The sequence below is a fragment of the Hylobates moloch genome, unplaced genomic scaffold, assembly GCF_009828535.3.
Source record: "Hylobates moloch isolate HMO894 unplaced genomic scaffold, HMol_V3 SCAFFOLD_19, whole genome shotgun sequence".
Lineage (NCBI taxonomy): Eukaryota > Metazoa > Chordata > Mammalia > Primates > Hylobatidae > Hylobates > Hylobates moloch.
Window position 1 is genome coordinate 43,037,419 of NW_026652294.1, and position 22,575 is coordinate 43,059,993.

The following is a 22,575-nucleotide window of genomic DNA, read 5'->3' on the forward strand; positions in this document are numbered from 1 at the left end:
CGGCTTGCTGCAAGCTCTGCCTCCTGGGTTCATGCCATTCTCCTACCTCAGCCTCCCCAGCAGCTGGGACTACAGGTGCACACCACCACGCCTGGCTAATTTTTTTGTATTTTTAGTAGAGACGGGGTTTCACCGTGTTAGCCAGGATGGTTTCGATCTCCTGACCTCCTGATCCACCCACCTCGGCCTCCCAAAGTGCTGGGATTACAGGTGGGAGCCACCCTGCCCGGCCCGGAATACAGATTCTTTTGGTAACCTTCGATGATAGTAGGTGCTTATGTAGGGGAACAAGCCCCCTGCACTGAAGTATGGGCTTTAGCTAACCTAGTTATAGCAGATTCCACACAGATTGCTGAAGAGTAAATACCTTCTGGTATTCTGATTTTGGTTGGTGGTAAATTGGAAATGATGCTTTGCCTTGCTAATGGCCAAATTACTAGTAGCTTGCATTATTTTATCTTGTGTCTATTTGTTTTAATTGGTGCCTGGAATAATCTCTAAAGCCCTATACTCATTTCCTCTAATGATTGAATTCATCACCTTTCTGGGTTTCATTGTGTCTGAGTCCTAATTTCTGATCCAGGAAATCACCTGTCTTTTACTTTGGAATACTCTACCTATTCCTAACTTCTCTAAGCAGCTACAGATGTACCTGTGCAGCAGGGAGATGTGTCTCCTACTCTGCTCTTACTGTCTTTTTGTACTGCCCTCTGGGACACTCAGCTGAGCCATACAAACACCTGACAAGAATTTGTCATGTGAGAATTTAGAGATCTGCCAGGACTGATGGTCATGTCCTTCCATGTCAGTTTTCCCATTTCTTATGCTCCTCACATCTCATTCCTCCATGCATTGTCTCCATTTCAAAACAAAACAAAAATAGCATCAGTTAGAATTGATAGCCATTTTGTAAGTTTATTTGATTATGTTGCTGTTTTCAAGTGTGTCTGTGGCACCACTGCTTTCTAAAGTCGTTTTCTGGACTCCTAAGTTCTTGATTGCTTACATGTTTGCTGATGACTCATATCCTTTTTGTCTAGAATGTTCAGATCCTAGGAACTGACATCTGTCATGTCCTCTGTGGAACTTCTGTTTATGAAGTGCATATATGACTTGTCATCCAATCCTTTTTTACTCTTGAGTCTTTTGAGTATATAATGACCTATTATTTTCCCTTTCTCCATGCAGGAATGGGATCAGGTAACCCAGAGTGCGTCTTCACACACATTGTTCAAGAGCTTGACTTGGTAGGAAGGAAAACTGGGTTGATTTGGGAGAATCAGTAGTTGTCACATCAGGACACCAGCAGTCACAGAATGGGTCATTTCAAGGCAGGCCCTGGTGCTTTGGGATAAGGTGTGTGCTGACCTCTCTAGTAAGTGAGATAGATATCTTTGAGCCCCCTAACATGGAGATGTAAGGGTTAACTCCGAATCAGGGTGACTGGCAAGGACTACTATCAGAATCAGCCAGGTATTTATTGAGCGTCTAGGCACAATGCTACTTCGTGACCTGCTTCTTAGGACCTATAACGTGAGCCTTTATTTTGCCTGGTCTGCAACTCCACCCTTAGCCATTGCGTTGTCAGCCTGCCTTCCTTTGCCACATTTGAGTCTTCCTAACCTTACCCCTTAATAGCGATCACTTCATCATCATGCTCTTTCCCACTATCCCTTCTCCCTGTCTCTTCCCACCCATTAAAACAAATTTAGAAAATGAAGGGAAACAAACAAACAAAAAGTCACCATTATGATGGGATTGAGGCATAATATCTGAGTAAGAAGGGAATAAATTAGATTTCCTTGACAGTATATACTGCCTATTTCTGTCCATCCTCTTATTTGCTTCTTTTTCTTTGCTCTTCCACTCCAGTCCTTAAGTGAGTTTAGTTTTATTAGTTCCTCTTGTCCCTTTTCATGATAACAATGTGTCATAGTCTGCTTTAAAGTTTTTCATACTTACCGATGTTAGTTTTATTGCTAGTCATTCATCCCTGATGAGCACTAACAAATTGTATGTGAGAGATGGATTTGGTAGGGTTTGGATATGAGGCTGGAGAATTGTGTCACTGTGAAGAGAGAGCTCCCCTGGAGATCTCAGTGTAAAGTTAGAGGACACCTAGAACAGCACCACATTTACATAGTTCTTCAGTATCAGTAAAAGGGTTATTTATACTTTAAATTCAAGTTGTTAAAAATGGAGGCATTCCACATGAGGCTAAATGTTATTCAAGATTTTGATCAATAGATGTTATAAGCTGTCAACATTTAAATCTACCAATGACTTCCAGGTGCCATGTTGCACAAAAAGAAGGAAAGCAACCTTTCAACAACTTGGAATTTGGGACATCTCTATATGATTGGGACTGTTCACCAAGTGGATGTTGCTGTGTTTTGTGATGAGGTGGAGTAGAGGGCAAAGGGATCATTTGTAACTGAACATTTTTAGCTTGTCCTGTGGGACTTGTTAACTTTCTATTACTGCAGCCTAATCCATACAGAACTCCCAACAACTAAATTTGTGGCTGATCCAACCAATGGCATGAATTGGACTGGCACTTTTAGAAAAAATACGCTCTTTGGAATTTTTTTTTTAATTGGACAAGAACCATGCATAATATTAATAGTCTTAAAGCCAGAGAACTGGGAATGTAATCTTTTTTCCCTGTGTCTCTAAGTGACTCTGAATTGGAGTGATGTTGGCATTTCTGACCTGTATCTACCTGCTGTTTTTAATTGGCATTTACCTGCTTTACTGGGCTTATACTCAACCTTGAATACAGATTTGGACACCAATTAAAAAAAACTAACTTCAAGTTTATAAATTTCTTTACTATAGAAAACTACTTATATATGTAGAGTAGTAATTTTTGTTTTGATTTTCAGTGTTTTCTTTATGTTATATTCCAAATAAAGTAAAACTTGAAATAATCTGAAAATACTTTTTATTATTGGGAAAGAGATGTGGATTTTTTTCAAGAAACACAATTTAATTTGTCCTGGGGGCGTGTAATAACTTAAGCTAAGTTAGTAGTGTTAAGTAAAAGAGCTCAGTAACCCCATAATGAACAAGAATGATTTTGAAAATAGTATAAAAAACTTAATGTTCTTGAGTTGATTTTCTTAAGTATTTTATGGTTTCTTGTAGTTTTCATTCTACTATTTACTGCCAGGGAAAAAAGGTTTGTTGAGCTCAAGTAAACAGCCTTATCTAACTTTTTAATTTATATAAATAAATGAAATTTTCCTGCTATTCAAAGTTTTTTTATCAATGGTTGTTGCTTCTGAGTACTGTGATTATGAGGATTTCAAGTCATATAATTGGCGTCACCTTTGTACTTCCATTTTTCTGTGCTCTTAAGGACAGCTTTATAAAGGGAAGAGAAGTTTGTTCTTATTGATGTTCAATTTTTAGGTAGTTATGCTCCTTTAATGTTAGAAGATCCTGCACTAACTTGATTCAAATGTAGAAGTCTTTCCCATAGATATTGTTTTGATGGCCCATTAGAAAAACTTTCTTCGTAGTAGCTTTAGTCTCTTAAGTATTCTCTAATTTGAATCGTTGATTGTCATTATGTATTCTACTTGAGTTATTTATTGAGTTATTAAAATCACTAATTTGAAGTTACTGCTGTTATAGGCATGTGTTTGTAGTTAATCCTCTTTTGGGGTCCTTTAGGCCTTTTGAAATAGTTTATTAATTGCTCACATATGATAAATGTTACAGTTCAACCCTAAAACATTAGTATAATTAAGAGTTAGCTGTACTTGCTCAATTCCAAACAATTCAGATGCAATAATACCAGCAGCTACTTTTCTACCCACTGCCAGATACTTAGACAAAATGTTCGGAGACTGTGGGGGAGGTGCTGATCTATTGAAAAGCACAATCAATTTCATGTTAGACTAGTAGGCCATTCAGCTGCTCTGTGTTCTATTTTGTACTGGAAGTGACATTAAAGAATACTTACAGATGAATAGATTTTCCTGCCAGTGCTGATGATCTCAAAGGTTAGAGCTGTGCTAGGAACTCTCTACATTCTGGTTAGTAACAATTCTGTCAGAGATTGTCTCAGTGTTAGGTATCAGTAAGATGTTGGAACTTCAGTTAGGCCTTTAGATCATGTAGTCCTTATATCCTTTCTGTAGCTACAGTAGGGTTTTCGGACACGGGCTCGCTCCCAAAAGTCAGTTATTGATGATAACTATTGAGATTTTGACGGTAATATGCTTCCTAGTTGAAATATAAATATTTGTACAAATGTATATTTAGCATACCACACAACCAGTTTTGTGAAACAAAAAAATAAACTAGTAAAGAGGACACCTTTTAAAAATAGTAGTTTATGTGTGTTAGTGTATTTCCATTTGCCGATATATTCATACTAGTAAAAATAGAAAAAACTACATTTGTTAACACCTTTTAATAGTGAGAGGTAGAAATCTTCCCCAACCAAAGGGTTATTTGATTTTTCTTCCCTACTTGTCTCTAATTAACAACTCTTCGTCTGTTTTAAATTTAGATATATAGGATTATTAAGATTCTTTTATAAATAATTACCTTCCTGAATTAGCATTTTCACAGCTACACTTTTAGAGTTATTTTTTAAAAAACAGGCATAAAGGTAAAATATTTACAAAAATTATGACATCATGCTTTGAACAAATACAGATCACATCTCTGGGCTATTTTGACTTTTAAAAAATATCCTTTCTGAGCAAACATGCTGAAGTTGATTTAAAAGTAAGATTATTAATCCATAAACTATGAAAATAATCAAAATGAGAAAGAAGAGAAACTTTCCTTAACGTTAATAGAACTAGTCTTGTTTCTATTTTTCATTCTTACTTTAGTCCTTGTTTATCTGAGCATTGATATTTAATATAAAAGTTGTAGGTAAATCTGTGTATATAACATAGATGCCAGTTAATAAATTTTATTTGCTTATGAAATACTGTAGGTAGCAAGCTGTAAATTTTAAGTAGCAAAATTAAATTTGTTTGGAATATATGGAATTCCTCAAAAATGAAACTGAAAGAACCTACTTCTGTTCCTTAAACAACTGCTTATTCTCATGTCACATGAAATACATCTTTTGTATCTCTTTGTGCCCCTGGCTTCTTTTCTGTAAAATGGGCTCAGGAATTTAATTGACTGCCTTCATCCCTTTCAAGAACATTGACAGATACCTCGAAGTCTTTGGAAGACAAAATGCCACCTTGTGTATTTTTTGATACTAACTTGCCTTGTAAGTACATACTATGTATTGTACACAGTGGCGTGGTGTGACATTGTGAACTTTTTTATGAGAACAGAAGTTGTTTGCATGCTTTGATGTTAAACTATAATTTTATTATTAATTTTTTATAATTTCTGAACATGATTCTTTCCTATATTGTCCCTCCCAACACCTCTGTGTTCTATGCTGTTCCTGAATAAGAGGTGGGAGGTGGGGTACTTAATGTTTTCTGGCAGTCTCTTAGAAATGTGCAAAGAAATTGTTGTACAGCTTGGTTAGGAATATATTCCTGGTCTGCGGTATATGGGGGAGCGCTTTAGCACCTTAGGAATAGACAAAAAGAGCCCTCTGTTTCCTCATTTTTAGATTTTCTTCCACAGGTTTATGCTGCCCTGCATGCTGACTCATGGGTTGGAGAGTCAGGTAGAACTTTTTGTTTTTAATGTATAGAAAGTGCAGTTAAAGGACAGAGTCCCAATCTAGGATTTTGGAGACCTGGGTTCTTCCCTGTGCACTGCTCCTATACTAGTATTCATTTTCTCCGGTTCTGGACTATTTCCCGTCTTTATGAATGAGGACACTGTGGTATGGGGATGCTAGTGAGTGAAGAGGGATGTTCTTGCATTGAATGCCTAGATTGCGTACAATTTTGAAATGGTGATTAAAAGTATGTATACAGCTACCTATAATTATTCATATGAAACTGTTACAACTCATTATCTTTTTTTTTATATTTGCATGTGGGGGTTAATTTTTACTGCCTAAGAACTTTGTTGCATAACTCCCAACATTATTAGTAAATGCTCATGGTTAAATTGCCCTGTCTCCTTTAAAGGATTTCTAAGTGCTGTTTGTTAAACTTTCTGTGATTAAAGTAATTCTTGTGAAGTATAAGGAAAGATGATAATTTTCATATCTGGTATTTGTGAAGTTTGCTTGGTAATTTTTAGTCTCGTAGCGGTTTTTCTCTACCACGAGACTAAAAATTATTGTTTTTTTGACAAAATTATTTTGTTTTTTTGACATCTTTTGTCATTCTTTTCCAGAGAATTCGGTCAACAGTGGATGAAAAAGAACAAAAACAACTTCTTATGGATTTGGATGTAGTAATGCGGAGTAGTGATTGCCCATACATTGTTCAGTTTTATGGTGCACTCTTCAGAGAGGTAGGAATAAACTGGGTTTTAGCTGACTAATGAATATCTAATTCGGACAAATGAAGATGGCAGGATTTGATTCTATTCTTAAATGCCATACATTAGTAATAAGTTAATATCTCAGTATCTTAGTATGTAACCATGATAATCTACATATTAACTTCTGACTCTTTTTGCGGTGGTGGGTAAGGGGTGAATCACACGTGTGTTTGTGTGTGTGTATTTTAGTGTTTGTGGCTGTCATTTGTAAATCTCATACAAATATTTTCTGTTCTTTAAGAACCTGAAAAATCAGCTGACTTCTAAATATCAGCACTTTTGCTATAGTTTTAGATTTTCATTGGGCCTTGAGCAATGCCGCCCCCCCCCCCGCCCCGCCAACTTTATATTTTAACTTTTACTCATCTGTCATCAAGTGTATATCTGCATTTAATATAAACACTTATGTGTCCCTGCCCATAATCCTGAAGTATACCCATCAGACATGGAAATTAACAATTACAATATAAATTATTTTTTTTCTAATTCTCTTATCCAGATTTTTGTGTAGAAACTAAAGCTCTAATTTCTTGGTCTCATAATCATGTTTCTTCTTTTGGCCTCTGGTTATTTTGTGTCCCAACTTAGGTTATCATTTCTGCCTCCAGCTCTCAATCCACTTACTCATTTCCAGTCATCCAGCTGCCTGAAATGTGGAAGTGAGTTTGGGCTAGGGGTAGAACTGGAGCTGTAAATGAATTAATACATTATGGTATCCTAGACCGCCATCAAAAATTGTGATACTTAGTTGAGTAGGACTTGAACTGAACTGCTAAGCATTTCAAATACTCTTTGAAAAAAAATACCTTTCTCATTTTGCAAATGTTAGGACGAATAGCTGGGTTGTTACAAACTGGTAAGAAAAACCCTCCTGCTCTCCTCTTTTTGGGACGGGATTATCGAGTGTATCCTTGGGGTTTTTGTTGTTATTGGCTTTAAAATTAATATATATTTTTGAAACAGGGCTGAATGTAGTACTGAATAGAAATATATGAAATCTTATAATTGGAAACAATGTTAGAGGTTAGTTAATTCTAAACCTAATTCTGAAATTTTTGTTTTTCTGGGCTCTTACTAGGTAACTAGTAACAACACATTCTACTTCATGACAGAGCCCATTTCTTTGTTGAATCACTAATTGTTAATTTTCAACTCATGTAGTTTCTTTCTATTCCTGTCTTTTTACTTTTTAATAATGAGAATATTCATTTTTATGACCAGATATACTGAATTTATTAATTTTCTTCCATCATTTCACATCAGCATTCCATTACATCAGTATACAGTTATGTATTCATGTGCATGACTATATCTTGGACCTAAATATTATGTAATGTTATTCTAAATGTTTGAAACTTTCTTCATGTTGCACAAGAATCTTGCCATATCCTCCTTCCTTTGTTCCCAAACTATGAAATTTCTTCACAGTCATTAAATCATCACACCATATGCAGAACAATAGTTAATTAGGGACTGAACTAGATTTTCTCTCCTAACTAGATTCTGTGGTTAGCTTTTTCAGTGCTGTATTCGTTTTCACTATAGACTTTCCCCAGCTCTACCTGAACCCTAAATCACCTCCATAGTGCTGGAATATACCAGTTTATTTCATTTGTTCATTTATTTAATCATTCAAGTACCATTTACATACCTAGCCTCGGGCTAGACAGTGTGGGAGTCTGATTGTGTGGAAAGAAAGCAGAGTAAGCCATATTCATGATTGACAAAGATGTGGAAACAAAGCACGGAAGCTTGGAGTAGTGTCTGAGCAATATTCTCATGGTTTTGTTACCATGGATAGCTGAGTCACATTTGGTTTTATGTCTCAGAAAAGTCGAAGGGAGTTGACATACACAGCTGTAAACACTAACATCTGTTGAATGCTTTGTCGTTTTCACATATGTTTTCTTCCCAATAATCTTTGGGATTTGGTGGTATTATCTATCCCCTTTTTCCAGATAGGAAAATGAAATTTAGTGTGTTTTACAAAAGTTACACAGCCAACAAGTGGCAGAGATGGGATTCCAGAGACAGAAATCTTGCTGTTCCTTCTATTTTATTAGAAGTGGTCCAGAGATGAAGATATATATATGCTTTTTAAATAAGATTTTTGATATGATAAGATGTGTGATAAGGTGAAGGTTTAGGAACTACACAGTTAAACTGTACAAAGACACAAAATACCTAAGTAGATGAAACATGAACTTTCCTCCCAAATTAGAATGCAATCTGTCATAGATACTTTCTGAATAATAAAAGATTTTTAGAAAAGCAGAAAGTAACTTTTACAATAGTATGTTTTACAATAAAAATATAATTTTTCAATAGTTTTACAATAAAAGCATAGTTTTACAATAGAAGTGTTACTTTTATTATTCACCTTTAAAGAGTGAATAGTAAAAGTGTATTCCCGAAGTTACAAACGTTAAAAATATTGAAATGGCCAGGCACAGTGGCTCAAGCCTGTAATCCCAGCACTTCAGGAGGCCGAGGTGGGCGGATCACAAGGTCAGGAGCCCAAGACCAGCCTGGCCAATATGGTGACACTGCATCTCTATTAAAACTACAAAAATTAGCCAGGCGTGGTGGCACATGCCTGTGGTCCCAGCTACTCGGGAGGCTGAGGCAGAAGAATCACTTGAACCCAGGAGGCGGAGGTTGCAGTGAGCCAAGATCACGCGACTGCCGTCCAGCCTGGGCAACAGAACGAGACTCCATTTCAAAAAAAAAAAAAAAAAAAAGTATGTGTGTGTGTGTGTGTATATATATATATATATATTTACATATATATGTAAATAATAAACAGATTGAATAAGACTTTAAAGAAACATTTTTGTTTTGCAGTTGATGACTTACATGCATCTTTTTTGGTGACATGACCTTCAGTTCCAGTAATAGACACAAAATCTGAGTTCATGAAAGGAAATGGTAGAAATGAATGTATGTAGTCAGGACTTTTTAGCTTACCTTACTATCAGTGTGAGAGAGACAGTGCTTTCAATTCCTGTTAATGTGAGACACTCTCCAGGGATTTCATTTCACCTAATTTATACAACCACTAGACTTCAGCTCTTGGTTTGGTTGTCAGCCATCCATCAAGGAGCTTATGAGATGTTCCTTTTCTCATTCTTGCAGCAACTATTTATTTATTTCAATTTAAATGTTATTTAAATTTAAGGGGTACAAGTGCAGTTTTTTTATATGGATATATTGAGTAGTGGTGCAGTTTGTGTTTTTAGTGTATCCATCACCCAAACAATGTAAATTGTACCCATCAAGTAATTTTTCATCATCCACCCCTTTCAACTCCTCCCTCCCTTCTGTGTCTCCAAGGTCTCCAGTTCCGTATTCTGTCCATGTGTGCACATGATTTAGCTCCCCCTTATAAGCAAGAACATGCAGTATTTGTCTTTCTGTTTCTGGGTTGTTTTCACTAAAGATAATGGCCTCTAGTGTATCCATGTTGCTACAAAAAAACAAAACAAAACAAAACAAAAAAACATGATTTCATTCTTTTTTTAATGGCTGTCAGTGTTCTATTGTGTATATATGTCACATTTTAAAAAATGTGGACATTTAGGTTGATTCCATGACTTTGCTATTATACATAGTGCTGCCATAAGCATACCAGTGCAGATATCTTTTTGATATAATGATTTATTTTTCTTTGGGTAGACACCAAAGATTTTTATTTTTCTTTGGGTAGGATTGCTAGATCAAATGGTAGTTCCACTAATTAGAGATTAATCTTGCTGTTGGGTAATATTGAGCTTCTGAAAGTTCCATCACTTATTCAGAGCAGTGAATAATACTTAATACTGAAGTTGGTAACTTCTATGTTGCCATTGTCTTCAACCATGCATATTTCTTTCTAGGATGGAATCAAACTCAAAAAAGTCCAAAGTACAGCTTGGATTTGGTTTAGATAAGTTATTAGGTCACTCAATTGCACAGGTTCCTAAAAGTCATTTTCAGGCTTTGTAGGTAGGTGGAAAAAAGAGCTTGATAATTGAATAATGGAAGTAACTTTTAGCCTATATTTTACACAAAAGACCTATCATTTATCTTAACAGTGCTGAAACCTAGTATCACTTAAAAATTTTTCTAATACATAAAATTTGAGAATTTCATAGCAGGTAAACTCTTATTTTAAACATCTTTTGAGGTTGGGCAATAAATTCTAGTGCAGAAAGCACTGTTCTCAGTAACTTGTGAATGTAGAAGTTCATCAGATTATAGAAAGCAATGATGCTGGCTGAAGCGAGTTACCTCCTTCTTTTTTATCCTTACTTCCACCCCTCTTCTCCTTTCCCTCTTCTTTCTCCTTGCAAGTTTTAAATGCAGCTTATGGAGGTAAAGTTGACATCTGATAAACTTCCCATATGTAAAGTGTACAGTTTGATATGTTTGAACAAATGTATACACCTGTAGAATTATCACCAAAATCAAGGTAATGAATATACCCATCACTCACGAGTTTCCTTACACCACGTAGGTAATACCTGCCACCTCTCTGCTGTCCCCATCCTCAGATAACCACTGACCTGCTTTATGCCATTATAGATTAATTTGTATTTTCTAGATTTTATATAAACGGAATCTTACAGTATGTACTTCTCTTTTTCAGTTTGTCGTCTTTCATTCGGTATAATTAATGTTGCATTTATCAGTCGTTTATTTCTTTTTATTGCCGAGTACTATCTGTAATGTTCCATTATGCAGATATATCAGTTTGTTACTCATTTACCTGTTGATGGCCATTTGGATTGTTTTCAGTTTTTGTCTGTTACAAATAAAGTTGCTTTGAGCATTTATGTACAATTGTTTGTACATAAGTTTTTATTTTCCTGGGGTAATTTACATGGGGGTGGAATGGCTGGATCATATTGTAGGTGTATGTTTAACTTTTTAAAAAATGGACAAACTTTTTTCTAAGGTAGTTGTACCATTTTATACGTTCACCAGTAGTTTTTGAGAGTTCAGCTTCTTCCATGTCTATTCCGGCACTTAGTGTGATCTTTTGTGTTAATCTTTAGCCGTTCTAGTAAATGTATGGTGGAATCTCTTTGTATTTTTAATTTGCATGTTTCTAACGACTAACAGTGTTGAATGTCTTTTCATGTGCTTATTTACCAGTTGTATGTCTTCTTTGATGAAGTTCCTGTTAAAATCTGTTGTACATTTTTATTTAAATTGGTTTTTTTTGTTATTCAGTTTTGAGAGGTTTTTAAAAATGTGTTTTGAATACAAGTTTATTATCAGACCTATGATTTGCAGATACTGTCTCCTGTCTGTGCTTATCTTTATATATATATTCTTAACAGTGTTTTTGGAGAGCAAAAGTTTTTGATGTTGATATAGGCCAATTTTTAAATTTATGTATTGTGCTTTTGATGTTGTATATAAGAGCTCTTGTCTAACTCAAGCTCACTTAAGATTATCTCTTATGTATTCTCCTAGCAGTTTTATAGTTTTAGGTATCACATTTATACTTACCCATTTGGAGTTAGTTTTTATATATATCGAGAGTTATATATTGATGATTTTTTTTTGCATGTGGATATCCTTTGCACCTTTATCATATATCAGTTGTCCATACAGATGTGTATCTATTTCTGGACTATCTGCTCTGTTCCATCGATCTGTTGTTTTTCTCTCTTTGCACTAATCTCACATGGTCTTGGACTACTCCAGCTTTATAGAAAGTCTTCAGATTTGACAGTGTTGGTCCTTAAACTTTGTTCTTTTAAAAGTTGTTTCGGCTCTTTCATATCCTTTCTATTTTCATGTGGATTTTAGAATCCACTTGTTGATTTCTACCAAAAAAGAACCGAAAAAAACCAACAACAAAAAACAACCTGCTGGGATTTTTGATTGGGATTTTGCTAAATTTGTAGGTCTACTGGGGGAGCATTGATATCTTAACAATATTAAGTCTGTTGACCCTTTACTGTGGCATCTCACTTTATTATTTTATATCTTCTTTAATTTTTCTCAGCAATATTTTATAGTTTTCACTGTATAAGTCTTTCATGTTTTTGCTAGAGTTGCCCTTAAGTGTATAATATTTTTAATGCTATAATACATATTTTTAAATTTAATTTTCTCATGTGACTAATATGCACAAATATCATGTGATTTTTTTATATTGATCTTATGTGCAGCAACCTTCCTAAACTCAAAATTCCAGTAGTTTGTTTTACCTCCCTTCAGATTTACTACACAGATCATCATTTTGTCTGTGCATAAAGAGAGTTACTCCTTTCTTTCCCAATTAGTTCCTTTATTTATTTTTGTCTTGCCTTATTGCACTGGCTAGAACCTTCAGTATGCTGTTGAGTGGATACAGTGAGAGTAGACATCCTTTTTTTTTTTCCTGATCCTAGAGGGAAAGCATTCATGTTTTCATCATTAAATATGATAGTAGCTGTGGACTTTTCATAATTTTTTTTTTTTAATCAGGTTAAGGAAGTTTCCTTTTACTCCTAGTTTGCTGAGAGATTTTGTCAGGAATGGATGTTAGATTTTTGTCAAATTCTTTTTCCAGATCCTTGAGATGTTTTCGAGGTGTATGATTTGTTTGTTGTTTTAATAATGGTGAGTTATATGAATTGATTTCAGATATTAAACATAGCTTTTATTTCTGGGAGAAATCCAGTTGGTTATGATGTTTTATCTTTTTTATCTATCATTGGATTCAATTTGTTAAATTACTAAAATTTAGCTAATTTGCTAAAATTCATTTAAAATTTTTATATCTGTGAGAGACATTGATGTATAGTTTTCTTTTCTTATTTTTGTCTGACTTGCATCGTTGTAATGCTAGCCTCATAGGATGAGTTGGGAAATATTTCCTCTTCCTGAATTTTCTGGAAGAATTTATATAGAATTGGTATTATTTTTTCTGTAAATATTTGATGGAATTTACCAATGAAGCCACTTGAACTTGGCAATTTCTTTGTGAGAATATTTTTGACTGAATATCCAGCTTCTTTCAAAGATATAGTTCTATTCAAGTTACGTATTTCTTGTCGAGTGATCTTTGGTATTTGTTTCTTTGAAGAAATTTATCCCTTTCATCTAAATTACCAAATTTATTGGAATAAAATTATTCATAATATTTCTTTTTTATTATTTTAATATTGGTAGAGTCTGTAGTGTGTTACTTCTGTCTTCCCTGTCTCCCCCTCCCTCCCACTTGTTTCTGATACCGGTAATTTATGTCTTCTTTTTTTCTTCCCAATTAGTCCAGCTAGAGGTTTATCAGTGTTATTGACAATCTCGATGAACCAGCTAGCTCTCGGTTAAATGATTTTCTTTTCTTTTCTTATCTTAAAAAAAGAAAAGTCAGGGTCTTGCTCTGTGGCCCAGGCTGGAGTGTATTGGCATCATCCTAGCTCAACCCCACCTTGAACTCCTGGGCTCAAGGGATCTTCCCATATCAGTCTCCTGAGTAGCTGGGACTACAGGCATGCACTACCACCATCCTGCTAATTAAATTTTTTTTTATTTTTTTGAAGGTGGAGTCTCACTTTGTTGACCAGGCTAGTCTCAAACTCCTGGCTTCAGGCCATCCTCCCACCTTGGCCCCCTAAAGCATTGGAATTACAGGTGTGAGCCATTGCGTCTGGCCTCGGTTACATGATTTTCTGTATTGCTTTTCTATTATTATTATTTTTTTTGACGGGGAGTGGGGTCCATTCTGATGGTGGTTTCTTCCTTTTACTTATTTTTGCTTAATTTGCTTTTTTTTGTTTGTTTCTTAAGATGGTCCATGTTCCTTTTAAACTGTGAAATTTTTTAAACATAGACTAAATTACAGAGGAGAAACAGCTACCCAAATCCTATATTGGCATATTTACTCTTTGTATGTCTTTAAATATTATAAATACAATTAAAGCCCTCATCACATTTCCCTTTCCAGATCTCATCACTATGCTGAGTGTTTCCTTTAACTTGTTTGTTTAGGTAATCCATATGTGCATTTTCCCCTACATTTTACATAATATCGCTTTATGTATTTTCAGTTTAAGTAAATGGAATCCTGTATGCGTTCTCTATTGTACATTTTATTCAACATAGCTTTATTCAACATTTTCAAGATTTATGTAAATATAGATTTGTAATATGCAGATTTAGTTAATTTATTTTAACTGTAGTATTCTAATGATTAAATACACCTTATTTTATTTTATTTTTTAGAAATAATCGTAATGTAGATTGCTTCTAATTTTTTTATAATTATAAACAGCACAAAAATGAAGAATTGTTTTGCATGTCTCTTTGACAACTTAGGTTACAGATTATTTAGTATATGTCCCTGGAAATACAATTGCTAGATTTAATGATACAAATGTCTCCAGCTGGAGTACCGACTTAAATTTCCACCAAAATTTCTATATCAAGAATTGTATTTGGTATCAGCCATTCCTGACTGTTAGTAGCTTGCTTACTTTATATTTCAGTTGTTAAGGTTACCTCATGATCCACGTTGGCTCCTAGAGTTCAGCTATCATGTCCACACGAAGGAAAAGAAAAGGGAAGAGCTAAAAGGATTTTCCTGGAGTCACGAACCAATGGTTTTGTGTTGATACCTCTTTGGCTGCCTTTCTTTACATTTAAAGACTGGGAAATGTAGATTTTTAGCCACATACATTGTACAGAGGAAAGGGGGAATGTTTATTGAGTATGCCATCAGCATTTACTGTCACAGATCTCCTTTTACCTGGTATGTACTAACATTTGATAATAAACATTTAATTTTTGGCAGTTTGAAATGGTATCTCACTTTTAAAATTGCATTTCCTTGATTGGTGAGATACAGAATTTTTTACATGTATTTAGGCTTTTTTTAAAAAAATTGCCTTTGATATAATTCTACTAAGTTTTGTCTTTCCCTAATTAATTTAGCATAACTCTTTATTATTCAGGATACTGATCTTTTGTTTCTTTACATCCAAATGTTTTTGTCTCTTATTTTTAAACTTTTGGTATGTTGTCCTTGTTTATACACAAGTATTCATTATAATGGGGTTAAATTTAATAGGTCTTATCCTTTGTGATTTGTTGTTTTTATGTGTGTTCTTGGGAAAAATTTTTTTCCTACATAAAAGTCATGGAGAACTCTTAGAAAAAAGTTTTAAACTTTTGCTTTTTGCAAAACCCATTTGGGAGTTTTTGTATATATATTTGTGAATGATTTAATGTCAGAATTTAATGTTTTTCTATGTGGATGGCCAATTGTCCCAGCAGCATTCATTGAATAATGCATTCTTTTGCTATGATTTGCTTTGTTAACTTCTGTCATATATCAGATTTCTGTATGTGCATGAACTTTTGCCTCTGTTTCTTAGGTGTATTTATCTTTTATTTGTGATTGCTTCATAAAAAGTCTTTGTGTGGTAGGTCAGTATCTCTTCTTTAAAATTATCTTAGCTATTCTTGGCTCTACTTTAATATAAGCTTTAGGGTCAGCTTGTTCAGGTCCTTGAAAACTTTGATTAGAATTTAACTGAATTCTTAGGTTAATTTGGGAGAATTTGCCATGCTTCTCATCTTGAATCTTCACATTTATAATCATGGTCTGCCACTCCGTTTGTTCAGGTTATGGTTATGTCCTTTAGTAACATTTTATATTTGTTTTCATAAAGGTTCTGCCTATTTTATTAGATACATTTCCTGGTGACTTAGTTTATATTTTTATTGAGAATGATATCTTTTAAAGTTTATTTTCTAATTAGTTATTGGTATATGTTATTGGTTATATATGGATCTTTAGGAACCCTTCCTTATGTTACCTTAGTAATTGAGTTGTTCATCATTCTCCAGCTTTTTTTCCCCCAATAAACCCACATTTATTCTTCTTCTGCATTTCAGACCTGTGGTCATCCTGTTTTCTGCTTGAGCATGACAGTCATGCTGTTGTCACTACTTTTTCAGGCAGCTCAGAGCATTTCATTTTTTAAATGCAGCTCATTGCCATTGTCTTGTTCTCTGTATGACCAAAAGGAACTGTCAGAGAGATAAGAAGGTTACATTAGGTTATGTTCCTTAAAAATTACAAAGACCTATCTCTGGAGCTCATTGCTCTTTTCTGTCCCCCCTTCTCATCTTCAGTTCTCAGTTTACTTGTTACCTTTATTCTCCCACTCCCATGTCCATCTTTCTCTTTTGTTTGCCCATATTTCCCTTCCTTCTCCCTTCCATTTGATAACTATAGTTTTTAGCACCTGCCAGGCACTTTAGTTTGTGCTTTGCGTATGTTAACTCATTTGCCCTTTATCACAGTCCACTGAGGACGGTGGGGCAGTCTCATTTCATAGATGAGGATGCGAGGAGGCCCAAGCTTATATAAGTAGAAAGTAGGAGAGCTTGGATAATGTCAGGCTTTTCAGACTCCTAATGTCATTTTTTTTCCACTTTGCTATATTATTGAGGTTGTTTCTTTCTACTCTTTTTATAAGTGGATGAGGTAAATGTGCTGTATGTCTCTAATAAGATTTTTTTTAGTAAACCTATTTAGATAGTGTCTCTAAAATAAAGCTGTGTCTCTTTTGGGTGGAGGGTGTTACTCGATCTTTCATGATAGCCATTCTCATAGATCACTCTAAAGAAAAAGAGGTTTACAGAGAGAAGAAAGACTTAAATGCAGAAATAATAAGTAAAAGTTTACTTTGTCAAATATGCTTTACAAAAACATATTATGTATAGCCATGTATCTACGTGAATGTTCTAGAAAGTGGTCCTATTGTAAGAGTGCATTGCAAACGTTGATAGAAGAAACACATTAGGGACACTGGATTCTATTCATGGGTAGTATATTGTTCTGGGCAAGTAATTTTACTTTTAACAGGCATTAATCTCCTATATAATCCAAGGATAGGATTGATTATATAATTATTATATAATCAAAGGATAGGAGATTAGTGGGTAGAAAATCTTTGATGATACAGCTGTATTTATAAATAAGTAACAAGATACAGAACTGTATAAAATAATTTTTTAAAAATCATTTTGATAGTATTTTCATTTTTGTAAGGTACTTTGTAGTTCTTGTTCATCTGTGTATCCTGTACTTTTACAGTTATAATCATGGTGTCTGCTTTTATTTTTTATTTTTTCATGACTCATGCATCTCTCTCATGAACTGTATTCATTTTCAAAAAAATTGATTTTAGATAACCTCTTTAACGTTGTTGTATTCTCTTTTGTGAGACAGTTCATCGGTTTCTAGTTTTGTTTTGTTTTTTCTTTTTGTAATTTATGGAACATTTAAGTTACATTCCCAGTCATAGGATGATTTTATAAAATGGTATCAACACATTTATTTCTGTTTTATTGTCAAATTGCTTTCAAATTGGTTTAAAACAATCTATAATGCAAGAAATATTTGGATGATTCAGTTTAATTATAGCCAGCATCCAGTCATTTAACAAGTATTTATTGAGTCTTTGCTCTGGCAGAGGTTACATTCTAGTAGGGAATATATGAGACAAACATAATAAATAAGTAAATTACACTTTACATTAGAGGATGATGAAGGTTTTACAGAACAGAGCAGGATAAGGGAGTGCCTGATGGGATGACTTGCGCTTTGCATCACTTAAAGTAGGCCTCACTGAGAAGGTGGCATTTGAATAGGGTCTTGAGGCATGGGATTTACTTTATGTATTTTTGTCTTTTTCCTTTTTTTTTTTTTTTTGGCTAATTTAAGAAGTTTATGTAGTCTCTTAAGATTACTGTCATCTATTTTCATTGTTAGTAAGAATGGTTTTCTACACATTTCCTGTCTTTTTTCTATTTTGACAAAATTTGAAATTTTTATAAAAGTACGGAAGTTTTCTGTGTAAGCCTGTCCCTGCCGATACAATTAAAAGAGTGGGGAAAATTGGCTTTAACTACATTGTTTATGTTTCAACCTGAGTAGAATATTCTGTTGAAGGCTTTAACAAGAAAACAAAAATTGTTACTAGTTTGACATTTGAAATAAACAAGAATAAGATTGCTCCTTTCTATTGTATTTCCATTTTAAGTAAAGGCAAGGTGATATTTAAGATGTATAAGAATAACAGATATTTGTTATTTTATAGGGTGACTGTTGGATCTGTATGGAACTCATGTCTACCTCGTTTGATAAGTTTTACAAATATGTATATAGTGTATTAGATGATGTTATTCCAGAAGAAATTTTAGGCAAAATCACTTTAGCAGTAAGTACCTGGTCTTTAAATTATTCATTGTATATATAGTTATATAGAGATACTGCTGGAGTTTTGAATGCACATATTTGAGTGTCACTCACAGTACCTTCCTGAAAATAATTCATAGTTAATAACCAGAGACAAAGTCACTTCTGTGGGGTAGTTAACACAATAGGTCATAATGGTCTCGATAAATACTGCCAATGTTCTTTCCCTTTGAATCTCAATGAGTCATAAGAGACTGTTCTGTAAATAAAGCTAGGAAAAGCAATTTTCTGTTCATTTTTTTCCTGTTGCTGTAACTATTTTAAAATAGGTTATATTACCACGGTTATCCTGAAATTAATCAGAAACACAGCAGTCTCCTTGAAGCCCCATAATTGAAGCCCCCGGACAAAGTATGTTTACTGTGATTTAAGATTTTGGTTACTCCATAATTGAAGCCTTTGGACAAAGTATGTTTACTGTGATTTAAAATTTTGGTTATTCAGTCTAAACTATTTAAAATTGTGACTAGCAGTTTCAGGGGCCAGTGTTACTACTAAATTTGGTTAATTCACTTTTACCAGAGTACCAAAAAAGAAAATAGGTACTTTTTTACATATGCGTTTATAGTTTTGAAAGTGAATTGATCACTTTGTTTCTTGTTCTGAATCTTTAAGTTGGCAAATGTTTGTAAAATTTTTTTCCTAAAGGAAAAAGATAATTTACTTTTTATAGAGCAAAATTCATAAGATTCTTAGAAACTCCTGAGAATCTGAGCTAATGGCATGTTCTAGGTTAGTTGATATGTAAACTAAATCATACAGGAAATTGTAAAATAGATACTTTGGTTGCATGTAATTTCCTAGTTCTTCCTTACCTGCATACTCCCCCTCCAGTGTAGTTCACCAAGATATATACCCTTTCAAATAATTTCATAAGATTTTATGAAATCGTTTTATTTTCAAATTTTCTAAAAATAATTGTATAAAAAGAAGCTAACTTAGACTAGAAACTTATTCATTATTTAGCAGGGTATATGAAATTTTACAGTGATTAGTTTAGCCATCTCTCTCTAATATATTAAACCCGTGTTATCTTGAAACTTGTTACTATTCGTAATAATTATAATAATAGAAAAATTGTAATAGCTAATGTTTATTAAATGCTTATTTGCATCAAACTGTTTGTGACATTAAATCTTCATAGCAACTCTATGTGGTAAATAGTGTTACCCCATTTTTATGAATGATAAATCTGAAGCATAGACAGATTAAGTAATTAATGTGTTTTGAAGTATATAAGTGGTAAATGATTTAAATCCAGGCAGCCTGATCCCTGAACCCTGCTCTTAACCGCTGTATAACAGGGTGACCATGAAATTCGAAAACAAAATTATTTTATCATATATTGCAATATAAAGAATATATACTGTAAAAAATGATTTATTCCATATTTGCCTAAGTTAAGACTTGGTGATCACTTTATATATATTAAGCACACATGTAAAATTACTTTGTGTTTAGTCTCTTCTTGCTAATTAATAAACCAGCGAACACACAGGCATAGCTATTCACAACAAATTTACGTGTTCTACATTTCTTGTACCTAGCAGCTTGACGTCAGCAAAGACTTCACCTTACAGCAAATGGTTGGCCTGTTGTTTAGTTCTCCTTTAGTTTGAGGTTGTGTCTCTCTTCCTTCCCTTCCTGAAGAAATGTGTAATTTTCTGATCATGATCAGGGACCAGGCAACAGGATAAATTCCCACGGTGGTGAACAGAGTTACACTAGCTCTTCAAAAATCACCTTGAAGGCTTAGCATCCAATGAGGGTGGATGATGATGAGGAACTGAGAGTTTAGAAAACTTTTTATTTACTACTAAACCTAGTAGGTCTAGTAGTAAATAAAAAGTTTTCTAAACTCTCAGTTCCTCATCATCATCCACCCTCATTGGATGCTAAGCCTTCAAGGTGATTTTTGAAGAGCTAGTGTAACTTGAAATTGATTTTGTTGCAAGTTATTACTCCTAGTTGAAATGGAACCAACTCAGTAATCATTGTTATCCTGTTTTTATTTTTGAACATTTTAGAGGCCAGGCACAATGGTTCACACCTGTAATCCCAGCAGTTTGAGAGGCCGAGGCAGAAGGAACACTTGAGCCCAGGAATTTGAGATCAGCTTGGGCAACATAGTGAGAAGCCTGTCCCTACTAAAGATGTAAAAAGTTAGCCAGGCATGCATCTGTAGTCCCAGCTACTTGGGAGGCTGTGGTGGGAGCGAGACCCAGTCTCGTAATTAAAAGGGGGAAAAAAAAAACAAGGAAATTTTAGGTTGGAGATAGAAAAAAAGATAAAATTTTAAATGAATTATTAAATTATAAGTCTAAGTTACTGGGTTTTTTGTTTGAGCTGTCAGGGAACAGCATATAAAGGCAACTAAGCTTTTAGATCTAAAATTATTCAATATCTTTGGTTAACAAGAAATGACAAAATATTGAAATATTAAGCTTAAAATGTATGCAAAGGACTACATGGGATATTACTTGTGATAAACTATTGTGCTGTTTGAATAAAAAGAAACAAGTTGTTTATCCCGTCTTTCCTTTTTCTCCCTAGACTGTGAAAGCACTAAACCACTTAAAAGAAAACTTGAAAATAATTCACAGAGGTGGGTATGGATTGGTATTTTTTTAATAGAAATTAACCTTTTTCTCCTAATTGGTGAAACAGTAATTGAAAATTACAGTGTCACTGTATAAACTTTCCTAAAATATTTGTATTTTTAGCAAAAAATGCTTTATGTACTCTAAAACTCTATTACTACTATTTTTTTCTTTGGGATTCAATAAATTTCAGTCTATCTTAGTATGTTGGACTTAGAAACTGAAATAGATTTTGCTGCACGTTGTTATTACTATTAGTTGAAAATAATTATTCATTTGCCTGATAGCTAATGTTTTTTTGCATACAAATAAGGCATCGAGGTGGTCCTGTGGACATTCAAAGAAGAATCTGAGGGATAGTACCCTCAAGCATTTTAAAGGCACGCTATCCCTGTCTGTTGTTTCTTCTTCACATTAGAGGATGTTTCTAAATTGAGAGAAATCTTTTAATTAGTATTATAAGTTGAAATTTCTCTAAAGCATGTTGTATTTGTGTAAACAGTGATCTTGCCCTTATTAGATACATATTCAAATGAAGCATTTGATGTAGTTGAAGACCAAACCTAGAAAAGTAGTAACCCTGTGGGAATCCTGAATTTAATCCAGCAAATAGATGAAGTGCTTGCTTTACTTATTACTGTGCTAGACTCAGGGTAATGAGGTGCTGGCTTTGAGGAAACACCGGATCACTACCCCTCAGCAAATTTGTAATGGAAAAACCTAAGACAGTACGTGGCAGTGTGTGATTTAGCCTGACAGTAAATAGGAAGGTAAGTAAAATGTCAAAATGAAGAGAAGTGAAAAATTTCTAATTCTGGGAGACAATTTCTAGTGGTTAAAGAAATTAGTAATTGGACCATATATTTAAGTTCCTTTGTTTGTGGTTGACACTAGGCCACTGAAATTAGTGAACCTTGAACATCAGTAAATTTTATTTAATTTTGTTTGGCTTAATGTTTATTAGAAATAATATCATTTTTTCTTTTGGCCTAAAATTATATAGAGTTAGGTCCCTAAACAAAATTCTTTGTTTCTCTTGTATTTCTTCTTGTTCTTGGCTTGATAATTTTTTTTCCCTTCTTTGTTAGCTGTGTTCTATAATTATGAGAGTAGCACCTTTGAGGCATTTGATAGTTACCTTAGGGATACTTACTGATCACAGTAAAGCACCAAGGTACTGCCTGGGGAGTAGTTGAATAAAATAAAAAAATCTTCAGAAGTAACTTTTATTGTTCTCTTACTAAATAAAGTAATGAGTTTATAGCCACCTTTTTTTTTTTTTTTTTTTTTTTT

The 22,575-nt window shown here is 33.9% G+C and overlaps 1 protein-coding gene across 3 annotated transcripts in view; it reads left to right on the forward strand.

Annotated features, from left to right (window-relative positions):
• The window catches only part of MAP2K4 (mitogen-activated protein kinase kinase 4), a 125,371-nt gene that overhangs the window by 70,503 nt on the left and 32,293 nt on the right, over positions 1–22,575 (forward strand). For all 3 annotated transcript variants that reach the window (XM_058431624.1, XM_032139763.2, XM_032139762.2), the window contains 3 exons: positions 6,286–6,405; positions 18,525–18,644; positions 21,236–21,287. In XM_058431624.1, coding sequence (XP_058287607.1) covers positions 6,286–6,405; positions 18,525–18,644; positions 21,236–21,287 — 292 coding nt within the window. The remainder of the gene's footprint in view (positions 1–6,285; positions 6,406–18,524; positions 18,645–21,235; positions 21,288–22,575) is intronic.